We start from the raw sequence: 16,435 nt of genomic DNA, 5'->3' as shown, positions 1-16,435 counted from the left end.
CTTGCAAGAGCAGCTGGTCAATATTGAAGTTATGTATTTAAATTATTGAACTGCGGGCAGGCTTATTGATTTGCACACAGCCTCCTTTTGAAGCAAGGCCATTTTTGTTTAAAGCAGCAGATCTTTAGGTATAGTGGTCTTTTGAGATGCCAATTTGTACCACTGATCTGTTTAAAAGGACCCTCTTGAAAACAGCTGGCCAGGCCTACTTAACAAGGTTTTCCTGTTTTTTAATAAATACCTTACCAATCAATAGCTTTCATTACAACCCCCCCCCCCCCCCCCCCAAAAAAAAAAAACCAAAAACCTCGCCTTAAGCCTTTAAAACGCTAAGGCATTTCTAAAATGAACAATTCATGGAAAAATGGAAAACTGAGGTCAGACAATACAGTTTCATCTCACTTGTGCTTTTCAACATGTTGCATTGGGCGCATTTAACACTTTTATGTAGCAACGCACTTAAATGAAACTGTGCAGGGGGGGTGTGGGGTGTAGGGGGGCGGCTACGGAATCAAATATGAATCTCTTCAGCTTGGGTCTGCCTTTGTTTCAGCCTGAAATCCTCTGCGTTTCAGAGGCTTGTTTCACCTTTATACAACTTTCCATATCTATGGTGGTCATTACCTTAGTAGTAATGTACAACCTACAGTCAACACAGCAGTCATAATCCTTTGAAACATATTACATGTTTTGAAAACTTATGTACACCCATTACAAAGGACAGCAAGTACACAAAGTTAGACAACGGTTAACAAAATAAATGACTTCCCTTCCAATGAATTAGATGGCATGACTAAACAGGACTCCTCTTCCAATGAATTAGATGGCATGACTAAACAGGACTCCCCTTCCAATGAATCAGATGCTATACTTAAACAGGACTGGCATTGAAACACAGCACCCCCCTTTGCAACTTTACTTCCAAAACCTGGACTGTGGCCTTTTTATTTGACATACAGAATATATAGCTATCCGCATGCTGGTGCAGTCTGGATATACACAATAATAATGATAATTAGAATAATATTATTAATAATAAAAAAGGTATGAATGCAGTGGGTACCATTGCACACTGTCATGAAAGTGGCACATAATAATAGAAGTATATGAAGTATGGAACCTCTTTAGTGGAACAGCCTGTTAATACAAACAAGTCAGCAGAAATGCTTTATGCACACGTATCACTTAATAGCAAGAACTTCTTTGTGATGTTGAGTAAACAGTGGAGATTTATGAATATTTAAAAAACCTATTCCACACCAAAAATAATATCAAACCCGAATAAGTTTCTTATTACAGTACTTCAATTCCATCATACAACACTAAGTTTAGTGGGTCTTCTTGTGGCCTCTGTCAAAATTAAGAAATGCATTTAATCTTACAATCAGGAGATATTTCAAAATGTAGCGTGCAGAATAAGTTCAGAAGGCAAATCTGAAAAACGTCAGCTGACAATTTTTAAATGTCATTGTTTTTGTGAATGCTAACTGTCACATACTTTGGATTACTTAAACCATATCCAACAACACAAAGAGGCATTCATTTTAAAGTGCTACTTTCTATGAAGTAAGAAAGAGCTTTCAGAGTAGAAACCACTATAAAAGAGGTGACCAATACTCAAAGGTGAGGGACTGAGAGCAGTAAAGATGAGATCCCTCTATATGTCTGTGTGTCCATTTACAGGGCAAGCATAGCACAGGGATGAAGAAAAATTCCTCCTTTCTAAAGAGCAAACTCACTGTGTTAAATGCACATGGCCTCATCCACTTAGTGTAATACATTATTTCCTCACTGTGTGGAACATTCTACTGAACAGACTGAAAAGGTCTGTACTACTATGACTTTTTTTTTTTTTTTAAACATTTCATATTGATTACAACACAGCTGTTTTTTGACTAGAACTCTATGGCACAACATTCACTGCAGTTAGGTGGTAAAATAGCACAACAAAAAGAGAAAAAAAGATGCAGCATTTTATCCAGTAATTGTGGGGCGTACAACTGTAAAGTGTTTTTTCCCTAGAACACTGACCACCTGCACTACCATTGTCAGACTCCTGATAAGTATGGAGTGAATGTTGTCCACTACTTGGAGTTAGAAACAAATATAAAATATGAGTAACGATGACTTAATATCTGGCAAAACTGCCGATTACTGATAAGTGGGCAGCTCAGAATTCAGTGTGTATTTTTTATCCATGGCAACTTTACGTAGAAGTAAAAAAAAGGCAATAAAAATAAGAAGCTGCCATTAAACCAAGAAAAAAAAGAAGATATATTGTCCTGGAATGCAGATTTGTTTTACCCTTTGATGTGCTAAGTTCTACCGCCGTCTCTTTCTTGCAAGGGACCCTTTTACTGTGCACAGTGCACAGCTGTACTTGCACAGACTTCCGAGCAGGGACTGGATCGGTCCAGTGAAGTATCGGGAGAGGTTCCACTGTAATCCTAATTGCTGGGACCTGTCTGCAGACAAAAAGCTAAACACATTTGTTACCCTTCCCTGCAACCCCCACCCCCCACACTTGCTTTAGCGAAGAACAAAAAAAAAAAAAGTGTGTGTGACAAATAACCACAGCTTTTCCCATTGTCTGTTTCATAAAAGCCATGCTATGACAATTCTTTTAATGCCCCTCTTTAGCCGAGTGGCTGTTAGGAGTATTTCTGAAGGCACTTAATTAATCCAACAAACAGCAAAAAAAAAAAAAAGAGGGGAGTGGGAGGGAGAGCAATTGCCCCTTTTTCTTGTGAAATGTAAGCCAGCCAAACAAACAAATTAAAAACAAAAAAATGAGTAAAAACAAAAAAAACTAAGAAAATTGGACATAGAAAACATCACAGTTTTGTTTCTTTTTTCCCCTCTAAGGTGCCACCCAAATACAGAAGACAAGCCTAAAATCAGCCTAAAATGAGTCAAGCTGCATCATAGGCTTTCTGAGATTTTGAGTTTCGTCAGTTCGTCTGTCTCTTCCTCTTCCTCCTTCCCTTCTTCTTCTTCGGCAGTCCCTTGACCTGTAGCAGGGAGGTTGCGGGTGGCAGGTGCGGCCAAGTCTCGGGCCGGGAGTGGTCTCTGGGTGTTGCCTGGGCTGGAGACGGCAAACGGAGCTGCCCTGAGGTGGCCCGACGAGTCCTTGACATCTAACTTCTCCACAGCAGCTGCTGCCCGTTGTGGAGGGGTGCGGTCCAAGCCATGGCCACCAGCAGAGGGGACCATGTTGGCAAGCTCGTCCGTGGGGGAGCGTCCAATGCTGCCGTCCACTTGGACACGGATGTCCGGCGAGACCGAGAGCTGATGCTGTGGCACCATCCCGCTGTCCACGCTCTTGGGGAACAGGAACGTTTTCATTTGGCCTTTCCCCTTTACATTGACGGTGCCCCTGTAGTCAAAGTCATAGCCCATCTCGTTGAGGACGCGGTAGCTCTCCTCGCTCACCTGCACCCGGCACTCCACCCCGGTGGTGTCCATGCGGCTGGCGATGTTCACTGTGTCCCCCCAGATGTCGTACAGCAGCTTTGTGGTGCCAATGACGCCGGCCGTGAGGGGCCCGTGGTTGAAGCCGATGCGTAGCTTGAAGTTGAACCACAGCATGTCCTTGTTAAAGTCATCCACCACGCACATCATCTCCTTGGCGAAGTCGAAGAGGGTGCGGAGGTGCCTGTGCGGATGGCTGGTGTCCTGGCACTGCGAGGGGTTGAGGCCCGAAGCAGCCATGTAGGTGGCCCCGATGGTCTTAATCTTCTCGATGTTGCTGTACTGCTGCTTGTTCAGCAGCTCGTCGAAGTCCCCAATCAGTTCGTTCAACACGCGGTAGCACTCCTTTCCGCCCTCGTAGTTCTCCTCATAGAACTCGCTGAAGTTGACGATGCTGGCGAAGATGACACCCACGTTGTCGTGGTTCTTGGAGTAGCTCTGCGTCACCTTCAGCTGCTCAGCCACGTGGTAGGGGATGATATTGCGCAGCAGCCAGTCGGCCTGGTCCCGCATGGTCTGGATCTTGGCACGGTGCAGGTCAGCTTCCACGTTGCCATGGTAGTGCAGCCGATAGCTCACTTCAAACTCCCGGTTCAGGAACCACACCAGCAGGAGTAGCAGGAAGAAAGCCAGGATCACTTCCTGTCTGTTCAGGTCCAGCGGCTGTAGTGTCTCGGGTACAGAGCTGTTAGAGAAGCCAGGCCTGTAAGACAGGGTGGAACTCAGTAATGTTGTTGTTCTTCAAATACATTATTTTTCTATAGATTAATTTAAAACAAATAATAGTGTTTCTGAGATTTAAGCTGCAGGATTCAAGACTGCAACTACATTTTATTATTTCAAAAACTTTTCAATTTAATGTCACATTTTGTTTGGTAGTTGTTTCCTTCAGTTATGCTGAATCCATTAGTTAGTAATAATGACCCAGACTGCCAATACTATAAATGTTGCCTTGTTTGTAACTTGAAATTGGGTGCAGTGGCTGTGCCTAAACTAGCAGTAATAAATGTCTTCAGTTCTAAGAATACTTTCCTACAAAAGTCAAAGATGTTACAGTAATAACAGATTCAGCCCCCTGCCCATGAAAATCTCTGCTCTATATTGCAACAGGATGCCATACTCTGTGCCCAATCCCCGGTACTTACTCTTCAGGGCAGAGAGATGTGTAGAGCAGGATCAGCAGCACCGCCCCCACCACTGTTGCGATGGAGGACCTCATCCAGGAGCTCAGCTGGCAGAAGTTACAGTACTGAATGATGGTGATGATAATCGCACAGCACATGAACATGGTGAACTGAAACAAAGCAGCCAACAAGAAAGGGCTTAGACACTGCCGACTGATCACTAGCAATGGACATTACTGCCTGTGGGATGAATTCTCTGGGATGAATAATGGTCCACGAAGCTCAATGCCAGACTTTGGAGAAGGTGAAATAAAAAAATTGGTTAAAAACTGTTTTAGATAGTCTTGTAACTACTAATACAAAGGGAAGTCTTGTTTTAATTATCTACACCATGACAGATCCAAATATCGTCCCCCCCAAAACTTAAGCACGATTTTTTGTGCACCTCATTTTACTGTATTTTTATTATATGTAGTACTGTTAATAAAATAATCAATAAATCACCCCAGATGGATTAAGAGAGGTATTAAGATCCAGTACTGTTGAGATTATTTCCATTTTTTTTAATACATATATGAACAAACCTCTAGATGGATCCCAAGCAACAACCTTTCAACAGCTAAGTGTTAACTACCACAATGTACATTTCTTATCGGAGTGCCATTGTTTATTGTGCCATTAAAATAGCTATTGTTGATTAATTATGGATTTGTTATGTTTGGGAAAAGGTGCGACCATAAAACAGCCTGGTATCCACTTGGTACTTAGTCTTGGTAGAAGCTGCAAACTCTGCAATGGAGGAACAGAAGGGCTACAGTACCTCCATATAGATGAAAATCTTGACTGTAAAAAAAAAAAAAAACCAAAAATACAAACATCCACTGGTAACATGAAATGTCAATAAAATATACAAAGGGCCCTCCTAATGCCCAGCCAAGAGTAATGTGGGCACATATTAGAGACCAATGTCCCACTTGCATTTATTACATTTTCATTACCTAATGTTTCTAGTTCTTGTGTAATAGCCAAACGTTTTGCATCACCTATAATTTTAGGATTGAGACACTATATAAATTATTATTATTATTATTATTATTATTTATTTCTTAGCAGACGCCCTTATCCAGGGCGACTTACAATCGTAAGCAAATACATTTCAAGTGTTACAATACAAGTAATACAATAAGAGCAAGAAATACAATAACTTTTGTTCAAGCAAAGTACAAGTGTGACAAACCACAATTCAATAATACAGCAGATAATAGTGATAGTTACATCAGGATATGATTAAATAGTGATAGTTACATCAGGATATGATTAAATACAAAGTACTACAGGTTAAACACTTGGCAGATTACAGTATTCTGAAGTACAGGATTAAATGCAGTAAAATAGGGGGCAGATAAGAGCAAAATAAAGCACATTTACATGAAGGGTGATAGTGTCCCAGGATACAAACAGAGGAGTTCTACAGGTGCTGTTTGAAGAGGTGAGTCTTAAGGAGGCGCCGGAATGTGGTCAGGGACTGGGCAGTCCTGACATCTGTAGGAAGGTCATTCCACCACTGCGGAGCAAGGGTGGAGAAGGAGCGGGCTCTGGTGGCAGGGGAGCGTAGCGGAGGTAGAGCTAGTCTTCTAGTGCAGGCGGAGCGGAGAGGTCGAGTGGGGGTGTAGGGAGAGATGAGGGTCTGGAGGTAGCTGGGTGCAGTCTGGTCAAGGCATCTGTAGGCTAGTACAAGAGTCTTGAACTGGATGCGAGCGGTGATCGGGAGCCAGTGGAGCGAGCGGAGGAGTGGAGTATATATATATTAGGGCTGCAACAAAGGGTACATTTTGACCTTTGAAGGTTCGAAAAACACATTATGAAGGAAGGAAGGTTCGAACCTTCAATGGTGCTAATTTGCATAATTTACTGGTGACGTCACCATAGCTACTAGTTTATATTTTATTGAAAATCCTATTATTTTACAGTGAATCCATATAAATGGAATAAAACATTCACATGTATTTTAAAAATATGTATATGCTATACAACGCTTTGCTGTCGAGATGGCGAATTAAGAAATTAAAGGTTTGCCTCTGGATAACACGAGCTGGAGGAGGAGGCGGGGCGGACAATGCTCAGTTTTCGAAATTAAAATGATCAGTGTAAGTGTATATTTTGTATGTTTCAAACATATTCTACCATATCACTTCTTGTACACTAGGTATCCAGTACATATTTTACTGAAGCTCTTTTAACCGGCACTATTAACCAGCCACCCCTGGTATTTCCCTGTAGGTTCATAATGGAACAAAAACATGAAATTCACACGACAGATTTCTAGAATGATGTTGCACAGCGTATCGTTAATATGTTTTTCCCGTATCCACAATAAATAATTTTCATTTTGGTAAATTAAGTGGTATTAAGTTATTCTGTCATTCTTTTTTATCGCCATCAATCAGTCCTGGCTGTTTGACGGTAAGCAATTTGACTGAATTTGCCAGGTGAATTCATTGACGTTGCTTGCAAACAGTGATGGCGTGTGCTGGGAATGAGTGGAGATCAGAAGCAAAGCACAGAATATTTAATCACACAGCGACTTTCTAATATGAATTAAAAAGTAGGACTTATACGATTATTATTTTTCATTCGTTTTTTTTCAGAATTAAATGACGTATTTTTCAAGAATGCAGTTTTAGAAATGTATTTCTACAGGGCTTAAAAAACTTAGAACACGGTTTAAAGTAGTAAAGAGAAATAATTACTTGTTTACCATGCTTATAGAACTTAATGCAAAAGAGGGAAAAGAAACTTGGTCTGCGATAGTTGCAGATGGGTTTGTGTGGGGGTGTGTTTACCAGTTGGATTGGTGTGGGGGTGTGTTTATGCTACAACCTAACTCGCTTCCAATTTCTTATTCTTACTATGATTGGCTGTAAAGACAACAGGGCTAACCAGTGAGTAGATAATGTTTTGTTGGGTGGGTTTTTATTGTGCACAGTTTTCCTAATAACTGTAATATTATTTGTGTAATAGAAAATAAAAAAAGGACTCGTCGTTAATATCTCCGAGCCCAAATGTTCGAGTCCGAGTCACACAAGGTCGAGTCCGATTGTTTTGTGGCCGTGACCGAGTCATGAAAAATGCAACTCGAGTCCTACTAGTCATATATATATAAATATATATATATATATACACACACATATATATATACACATCATTTTGATCTTTTATTTAAAATCATGTAATCAAAGAAACAAAAAAAATGATATTGCAGAAGTTTACCGGAAGCCATAATAGTAGTACAGTATTTCAAAATGTCACATTTTTCAATTTGTCAGTTTTTTGTTAAGTATGTGGAAAACTATAAAACGGTATGTAATTCAATATGTTAACGTAACATTATTCAGCAGGTTTCATTATATAGGGTGATGCAAAGCTTTTGATCATAGCTGTACTTGTGTAGATTTCTTTTTTCAACACATCATGATATTTGTATCTGTGTGTCCTGGTTGTTCCTAAAGTAACCACTTCCCCTTAGCTTACACTGTCTTCACCGAACACATTCAGTCTTTAACTTTTGCAGTAAAAGCTTTGTGAAGGGCCAAACCCCCAGGATATAAAGAGCACAATTCAGAGGTAGTTTGATCTTGTGGTTAATGCAAAGGTAGAAGTAGGAATGGCACTTAAAATTATTGTATTGCACATGCATTTTTGAAAGTGCTCTTACTGGAGATGGCTTACATGAAGTTGTCCATTTAAGTCTTAAGTCTACTACTTACTGGTGCTATAACTTACATATTAAAAGTGTCTGGAAGCAGAGATTTAGGTGGACAGGTAAACTCACATGGCTACTGGTGTCAAACTCGCAGGTGATGTGGGAAAAGACAGAGAGTGCTGGGAGGGAGATGAGGATGGCTCCAATGAAATGCCGGGGGATCCAACCAGAAATGACTTGCAGCAGGTGTTTGGTGCAGCCCGTTACTTCCTCCAGGTAAAATGCCATTCTGGAGAAGGGGAGGAGAGAGAGAAATACAACAGACACAAGTTTCAGAGCATACCCAGACCCAAGTGCTGCAAGGACTGATTATCTTCACAGAGGCCAAGAGGATCAGCATGTTAAACTTGTAGCAGGAATGTGATGAACTGTGTTATTTCAACCAGACCCACAAAGATGCAATGGTTTAGTGTCCTGGCCTGGCTGATTAGAGAATACAACCTTATATAACAATGTGTAATCACTCCTAAAAGTATTATTTAGTGTCCTGGGGATGGCCATGTTCAATGGCTGATAAGTTCAACGCAGGGAAGCACAATGGCCAAACATAACAGAAGTCATCAAGTAGTCATTATTACAGAGTAAACCAGAACATCAAAAAAAAGGCAATACAATTAATTTTTTTAATGGAACCGAAACCCCATTGTTGAGAAGTTACTGTCTATTGAAAGTACATTTTGTCCCACAAAAACAGATACACACGTGCGCAGCATCCCTTACCGCACGGATAAGACGAGGGAGACCAGCTCCAGCAGGATGGCAAGCACACAGACAGCGACAGCAGCTGGAGGGGCCGCAGTCTCAGAGACCCAGGGCTTCAGGAAGCAGCCGATGGTGAGGAAGAGGAAGACAGCGGAGGACAGGAGCACATCAATGAAGGAGCTGAAGGTGGAGCTGGCAAATGTCTTTACCGGGACTCTGTCCTTCACCTTAGTGAGACAGGAGAATGGAGGTAGAGATTTGGGGTTGGATTCAATAAAAAAAAAAAAAAAAATCTTCCACACATATACAGCTATGGCTAAAAGTTTTAGGATTGCAACAATTAAAAAAACAAAAAACAAAAAAATCTGTATGAACATAATTTAGATCTTTTATTTAAAAAAAAAATAAAATAATATACAGTATTTCAAGTTAGAGAAATGTCACATTTTTTAATTTTAAATGTCACATTTTTTAATTTTTGGTCAGTTTTTCAGTATATGGAAAATTACAAAGCAGTATGGTCAGTTTATCCTGATGTAACTATCACTATTATCTGCTGTATTATTGAATTGTGGTTTGTCACACTTGTACTTTGCTTGAACAAAAGTTATTGTATTTCTTGCTCTTATTGTATTACTTGTATTGTAACACTTGAAATGTATTTGCTTACGTTTGTAAGTCGCCCTGGATAAGGGCGTCTGCTAAGAAATAAATAATAATAATGTAATTATGTTAACGTAACATTATTCAGCAGGTTTCATTCAACTTTAGGAAGCAAAAATAGTTAATTCTATAGCATGATGCAAAAACTTTGGCCATAGCTGTATGTATTTTTTTTATTTTTCTATCTCTAGACTGATATAGGTTTCAATGGAAGGGATGGAAGGGGGAGTATGTGCTGCGATGTAATAAAAAATATGGATAATGTAGGTATTAGCAAAGTAATTACTTTTGGTCTTAACCAAATGACAAGCCATTTATTTTTTAGTGAGGCTTAACCACCATCAACAGTGTAGATCAGTGGTGAGCAAAGTGGGGGGCACAGAGAGTCAGTAAGTGGGGTGCGACTATGACTAAAAGGGCAGTTCTGTATGATAAAAAAGGGGGGTGGCATGAACTGGAGTGTTTCAAAAATAAAATCACCAGCAGAGGGCAGTGCAAGCTAAAGAAATGACAAAACCTTCCCCTGCTGCATTCAGCAGAGGCATTCAGTGATTCAACTGCAGCATTTAATCTATCAGTCATACCGCAGGCCAGACTGCACCTTGACAAACATGCATCACCACTGACAATGACATCGTCAAGATGTGAGCTGAAGGTTCACGTGCTGACATCCACGCACTTACACACATACAACCAGGACATTATGCATTTCTAAAACATGTATAAAAGCAGCTATTTATATGCAGTATTCAAATCCATTTATTTAACATACACACACACACCCACACACCTCCTTCTGGTAGCTGATGCGGTATGTCATTTCCAGGTCCTTCTCCAGGAAGTTTAGGCTCAGCTTGTTTATGGGTGGCTTGAAGAAGTAATCCTTCATCAGGCTGCAGAGGGTTGGAAGGGAGGACAGAGAAAGTGAGAGGGTGTTAAATGAAGGATGCACAATTCCATCCGCTGTATGCCTGGTTCATTCTGCTTACATATTCAACAGGATCTAGTGTTGATCGTGGCAGATTAAAACATGTGCATGTACTCTACTGGTTCTATGTACTCACATACGTGCTCAATCAGTTTTATCAGTTTTACTATAATGAGAGAAGGAGATGTGATACCTTTTATTGGACTAACTAAACAATAATTAAATCGCAAGCTTTCAAGACCTCAAATGTCTCTTCTTCAGGTGAAAGTAGAAAACAAGTGATTGATACTTGAAGAAGAGACCTTTGAGGTCTTGAAAGCTTGTGATTAATTATTGTTTTTTAGTCCAATAAAAAAGTATCACATCTCCTTCTCTTTGTCTATCCTCTCTGGACTGATACTGCTACTATTTCATCTATCAGTTTTACTGAATAAGTTTAAAGATAAAATCAAGTACACTCAGGGCAAGTACAATGACTTCTGTATTCCTTTCCTTGTCTTTTAAACTGGAAACTTATTGGCTGCATAATATGACAAACCCCCCCAACCCCCCAAAAACATCTAAATACAGACAGATGCATTTCATAAAAGAAATACCCCTCCCACAAATTTAGCAACCACTGCATTCTAAGACGACAGACAATAAACACTTTTTGTGTTGATATGTGCAGTAGACCATCTCTGACAATTCCAAGCAGCCCACCTGTCCTCCTTGATGACGTCAACGAAGTGTGCGTCAGTCCTCTCACGGATGTTCTTGAACCGCAGTGGGAGCAAGGCTGATTGGTCCATACTGACACCCACCCACTTCCCCTTCTCCTTCTCCTGTAACATCTCACAGAGAGAAGTCTGACTATTGGTCAGCTTTTCCTCTGGGGGCAGGCTCAGCAGCCCATTTTGCATCTTTAGGCTATGCCCTGCTGGAATAGGCTAGAGAGAGAGAGAGAGAGAGAGAGAGAGAGAGAGAGAGAGAGAGAGAGAGAGAGAGAGAGGGAGAGAGAGAGAGAGAGAGAGAGAGAGAGAGAGGTAGAACCTGCAAAACATGCTGTTCCTTCAAAACCTCAGTTTACATTTTTTTAAGTAAAAATGAATGAGAGTCTTAAGATGCAAATCTATTAAGAGATTGACTTATTTATGTTTGGAAGAAATACGACTAAGCAATCTATGATTAAACCTATAGGCTAAGTAGATCAACTGTTTTGGCTTGTTCCTTTAGCAGCGTAACACAGCAGAATACTGGTCTAGAACAATGGTTTCAACCAGCCCAAGAATACTGAGTCCAGTTGGGTAGGTTGCTTCAGTTGCTTTAATTAATTGCTACCTTTGTGTTGTTCTTGTGGTCCTCTTGGCAGCCATTCTGGACAGTACTGTCCTCAACTGGGGTGTCACAGCTCGGGACCAGCATCACACTGCACAAGGGACACGGCTCCTGAAATGAAAGAAAGAACAGTACTGATTTCTTGGTATTTTTGTCACTGTAGAACAGAAAATTACTTTCTGGCATTCCAAAACTATGTTGTGGGTTATATAAAACCATGTAATTTATAAGCTGTCCTACTGCCTTATGATCTTCATTACCAATGATTAACCACCATATGTACTTGGTTATCGTTCAATCGTTATGTGTAAATTAAAAAAAAAACAAAAAAACAGGCAGCCAATAGGGTGCTGGGTCATCATGGCAGCTGAGAATGCACTGCAACTATCCATTAATTACAGGAAAGTGTGTGCTGCATATCACAGGGGCATCTACTACATTATTTGTACATAGAGTAAGAGGATGTTATTAGACTGAGCAGGACGGTCCACAGGTCATGTTGGTTCATGGTACACCACTTCCACAAAGAGTGTATTCTACTGCATTTCTAACAACAATCTATCTGAGACTGGATTTTGCACATGATCCAACAGCCCCAGCAACTTTACTAAAAATGCAAACATTTCTGTGAAGTCACCCTTTGATATTTTGATTGATTACTTCTACGAATCTTCTAACTAAAAGTGGCTAAGAGCTTTGAAGAGAAGGGGAGTGTGGGGCAGATATATTGTTGATTAACAAATCCACAGTTAGTGCTACAAATCCACAGAACCCTGAACCTCTGAACAACAAATTCATTGCACATTCATTGGGCTGATTTGATAAAAGCATACAGACTAATGACATCACACTGGGGCAGATCTCCCAGCTGCCTTACCACTGTACCAAGGTCGTTGCCTTTTCAGGGCACAGGAGACGACTGAGTATAAAAGCAAATCTGCCTCGAAGGAAGATCGCCCCGGTGTGGTAGCATTAGTTTGTGTGAGGTTTATCATATCTGCCCTCGGAGACACAATTGAACAAAAAACAGTATGCATAGAGATGGTTTTCCACGCAAACCAATGAAACGACAGGGTGTCAATCTTTCTGTTTGTTTTTTTTAACAGTTTCACTTTTTTTTTAAATGTCTCAAAACACCATCAAAATCCCAGCCAGGGTCCCAATAGATTCATTTATTGAGCATCATTAAGCATCAGTTCTGCTTGTTTGAACTGGTGACAGCAAGTTGCCCCCGCCCCCCTCGTGGTAAACCTTTAGTTTTTTTTGTTTTTTTTTCATCATTTTTACTGAAGAACTTTTAATGAAGTCTCCTTTCTGCAGGGGGTAGCTAATTTGATACTAATTGAGATTGCTTTGCATTCAATCCAGGTAATTGCAGGCCTTCATGTTGTGTATAAAGCGCAGTGGGGCTAGGAAGCAGGTTAAATAAATAATGAAAAAAGACCTGCTGTTCACCAATTAACATTTTCACAATGGTCTTGTTACAGAAAGCAGCTCTAAGGTCTGACCCACACCAGCTTCCAGTCTCTAATTGCATGGTGAGTAGCAGACTCACCTTGGTTCTGTCAGTCTGGCTGCTGGTGTGTGTTGCCTCTGTGGTAGTAATGGTCTCTGGAGTCTGCGGCCTGGAGGCCCCGTCCCCAGATTCCGACCCAGCTAGGCCCAGCTGGGAGCAGCTGCACTGGGACCTCTCCACCTTCCGCCCAGAGATCAGGTAGGTCTTTAGCCCTGCAATGAATAACACAGCACTGTGAGCCTTTCAGAACTGCCACTGTGGAGTGCACCTCAACCTCCTTTAACCTCACCAGGGGAAACTCAGATTCAATATACTGCAAGTTATCAATGGCCTGTACCCGATAGGCAAATGAATCCCAGGTAACCTGCATGTTGACACCTCATCACCTGAAGCACATCCGGGCTATATGGAGAATAAAGAGACAGAGAGAGAACTAATAAGGAGGAAAAAAAAGAAAGAATACAATACTAATTGCTAAAAGGATTAAAAAGGGCAGCAGTGTGGAGTAGTGGGTAGGGCTCTGGACTCTTGACCGGAGGGTCGTGGGTTCAATCCCAGTGGGGGACATTGCTGCTGTACCCTTGAGCAAGGTACTTTACCTAGATTGCTCCAGTAAAAACCCAACTGTATAAATGGGTAATTGTATGTAAAAATAGTTGGTATCTGTATAATGTGAAATAATGTGATATCTTGTAACAATTGTAAGTCGCCCTGGATAAGGGCGTCTGCTAAGAAATAAATATTAAAAAGTGAAAATGAAAACACATACAGCATAGCCTGAAAAGTTGCGGAAATGGTGAGGCTCCAAGAGCAGGAACATTTCACAAAATTACAAATATACTGCTAAATTAATTAATTTGTCATTTAGCAGATGCTTTTATCCAAAGCGACTTACAGTGACTAGGGCATGAACTATACATCACAACTGGTGTTGCAAAGTCACTTACAATAGGACCTCGGTTTTACGTTTCATCCGAAGGCATAAAACCAGCCGACACCCAAACACTGCAGTACATTTGCAATCGCTACAAACAGTTCACAAGCATTGCATAAGAAAAACTATTCCAGGGCAAACAGAAACCACAGATAACAGGGCAACAGTACAATATCAGCAATTTTTATCTATACGCTAAATTATTTATCTATTACTTTACTCTTTGCAAGGAGATATTCCCAGGAATACTTTTCAGGACATTCAAATTCACTATGTGTAATTTAATATAAAATTAACAAAATACAAGATCGGAATGAAAAGTGACATTCGAAAAAATGAATTTTCAATGCACACAGGACATAGTTAATACATTTAACAATATCCTTTTAAATCCTAGGACATATTAGGCAAAGTCCCTCTGTGGATCGCAAAGCATATAATAAGGTTTATTAACCGTAACAATACGTCCTCCAAATTAGTCAAGGTTTTAATTATTTAATACAAGTTAAAAGCGGAGACCTGACTTAGAATCAAATTCAGTTTGCCCTCTTTTTTTTATCTCAAAAGGAAACATATTTCACAGTCAGAAACGTGAAATGTTTCTTTCTAGTTTTAAAACAGTACAATGTTCCTTTTTGTAAAACTTTGCACTGTAGCTGCTCGCACCACAGCTGGTCAGAGGATAAACAGAGAACTCAAGTTTCCAGTGCAGTCATCCTGGCACCTAGCACCATTCAAGAACAATGAAAAACAACTGGGCTTGCACAAGACAAGGCACGCTAGCTTATAGACTACAACTGCGCTGCAGGTTTGGCTTAAGTGACTGCAAATTTATTTCCCGAATTGCCAGGGATGAGCCATCTGCTTGGCACAGGGTGCCCTGCCCATAAAAGTGGAGCAGTGATCTGAAACGTGGTAAGCTTGCTGCCAAACACTCTGAAACTGCCAAGGGGGCTTATGTCATTTTTGTGCACTGGGGCTATGCTTGCATAAGATCCATATAGCAACAGAATAAAGATGATGTTAATTGCTGGACAATGGAGGAGTAGGGGGTGGGGGATGCTTAGAACATATATAAAAAATATCAAAGTTAAGCAGAAATTATTAAATTGAACAAAAAACTGAAATACTAACTTGTACTGAAGGCTTCTCAATGATTGCCTCTTTTTTTAATGACTGGGAACTGGCTGGGAGCACTGTGTCCCTCAATTATTTAAAAAGAACATTGGATTCTTGGGTTAAAGGCTCTGTATTCACAGAAGCAGCCTTGTTAGTAGAATTTGCAGGTTTCAGTTGGAAAAGGTTTGAACTGTCACCCTCTGCTGTGCTTCTACTGTTTCCTACTGTGAGGTATAAAATAATAGGCTCTGTATCCCTGTACCTTGTGGCAGTGAGTTACTGTGCATTCATTGTTTGCGTGCAAGCATGAGTTTAGAGTCCGAGTGAGTGTATCTTTTGTTGTGCACCAAAAGCGTCTTGGTAAGAGTGTCAGGTAAGTCTCTGTACATTGAGAGTGCGTGCATGAATGAATGTGTCCATGTGCACTGTGTGTTTTAACCAAGCATTAGGGGTTTATTTGCTAAGTTTAAATGCTTGTGTGGAACAAGCCTGGCATGGCTCAGCTGGTTATTCACAATACAAACTACTACATTATACCCAACAATTAATGCAAATTTCAGATAAACCCCTTTTTAATTTTTTTTTTTTTTTTTAAAGATTAAACCATTTGTGCTGATATTTAAATATATAAATTATCCGAATATCCAACTGAGCTAGTGATACATACAATACAGGAGCATTTGCAGAAGACATGACCAGTGTATTGAAAATGTGTCATTTTTCAATATGTACTGTGCAGTTCACTGCTGCTGAATGCTATATGTTGAGTGTTATTGAGGCTGTCATTTTATTATATAAGTGTCGTCATTCTACATTGTGGAACTTTTATTAGTGGTTGTATAGTACCTTGCATGTTTTTACTGTGAACTGCACAGTGTCAGTATGTCAGTGTTTGGTG

At 40.4% G+C, this 16,435-nt stretch overlaps 1 protein-coding gene across 2 annotated transcripts in view; it reads right to left on the bottom strand.

The window, feature by feature from the left end:
• Nucleotides 1-286: 286 nt before the first annotated feature.
• The window catches only part of LOC117418288 (adenylate cyclase type 9), a 36,160-nt gene continuing 20,011 nt past the window's right edge, over nucleotides 287-16,435 (bottom strand). For both annotated transcript variants that reach the window (XM_034031186.3, XM_059035622.1), the window contains 8 exons: nucleotides 13,524-13,696; nucleotides 11,972-12,079; nucleotides 11,354-11,580; nucleotides 10,514-10,616; nucleotides 9,079-9,287; nucleotides 8,428-8,587; nucleotides 4,617-4,765; nucleotides 287-4,174 (listed from right to left, as the gene is read on the bottom strand). In XM_034031186.3, the coding sequence (XP_033887077.3) occupies nucleotides 2,923-4,174; nucleotides 4,617-4,765; nucleotides 8,428-8,587; nucleotides 9,079-9,287; nucleotides 10,514-10,616; nucleotides 11,354-11,580; nucleotides 11,972-12,079; nucleotides 13,524-13,696 (2,381 nt within the window). In that variant the 3' untranslated portion in view covers nucleotides 287-2,922. The remainder of the gene's footprint in view (nucleotides 4,175-4,616; nucleotides 4,766-8,427; nucleotides 8,588-9,078; nucleotides 9,288-10,513; nucleotides 10,617-11,353; nucleotides 11,581-11,971; nucleotides 12,080-13,523; nucleotides 13,697-16,435) is intronic.

This window comes from Acipenser ruthenus, chromosome 13 (genome assembly GCF_902713425.1).
Source record: "Acipenser ruthenus chromosome 13, fAciRut3.2 maternal haplotype, whole genome shotgun sequence".
NCBI classification, from domain to species: Eukaryota; Metazoa; Chordata; class Actinopteri; order Acipenseriformes; family Acipenseridae; genus Acipenser; species Acipenser ruthenus.
The sequence above is the reverse complement of the archived record's forward strand: the minus strand, read 5'-3'. Positions and strand labels throughout refer to the sequence as shown.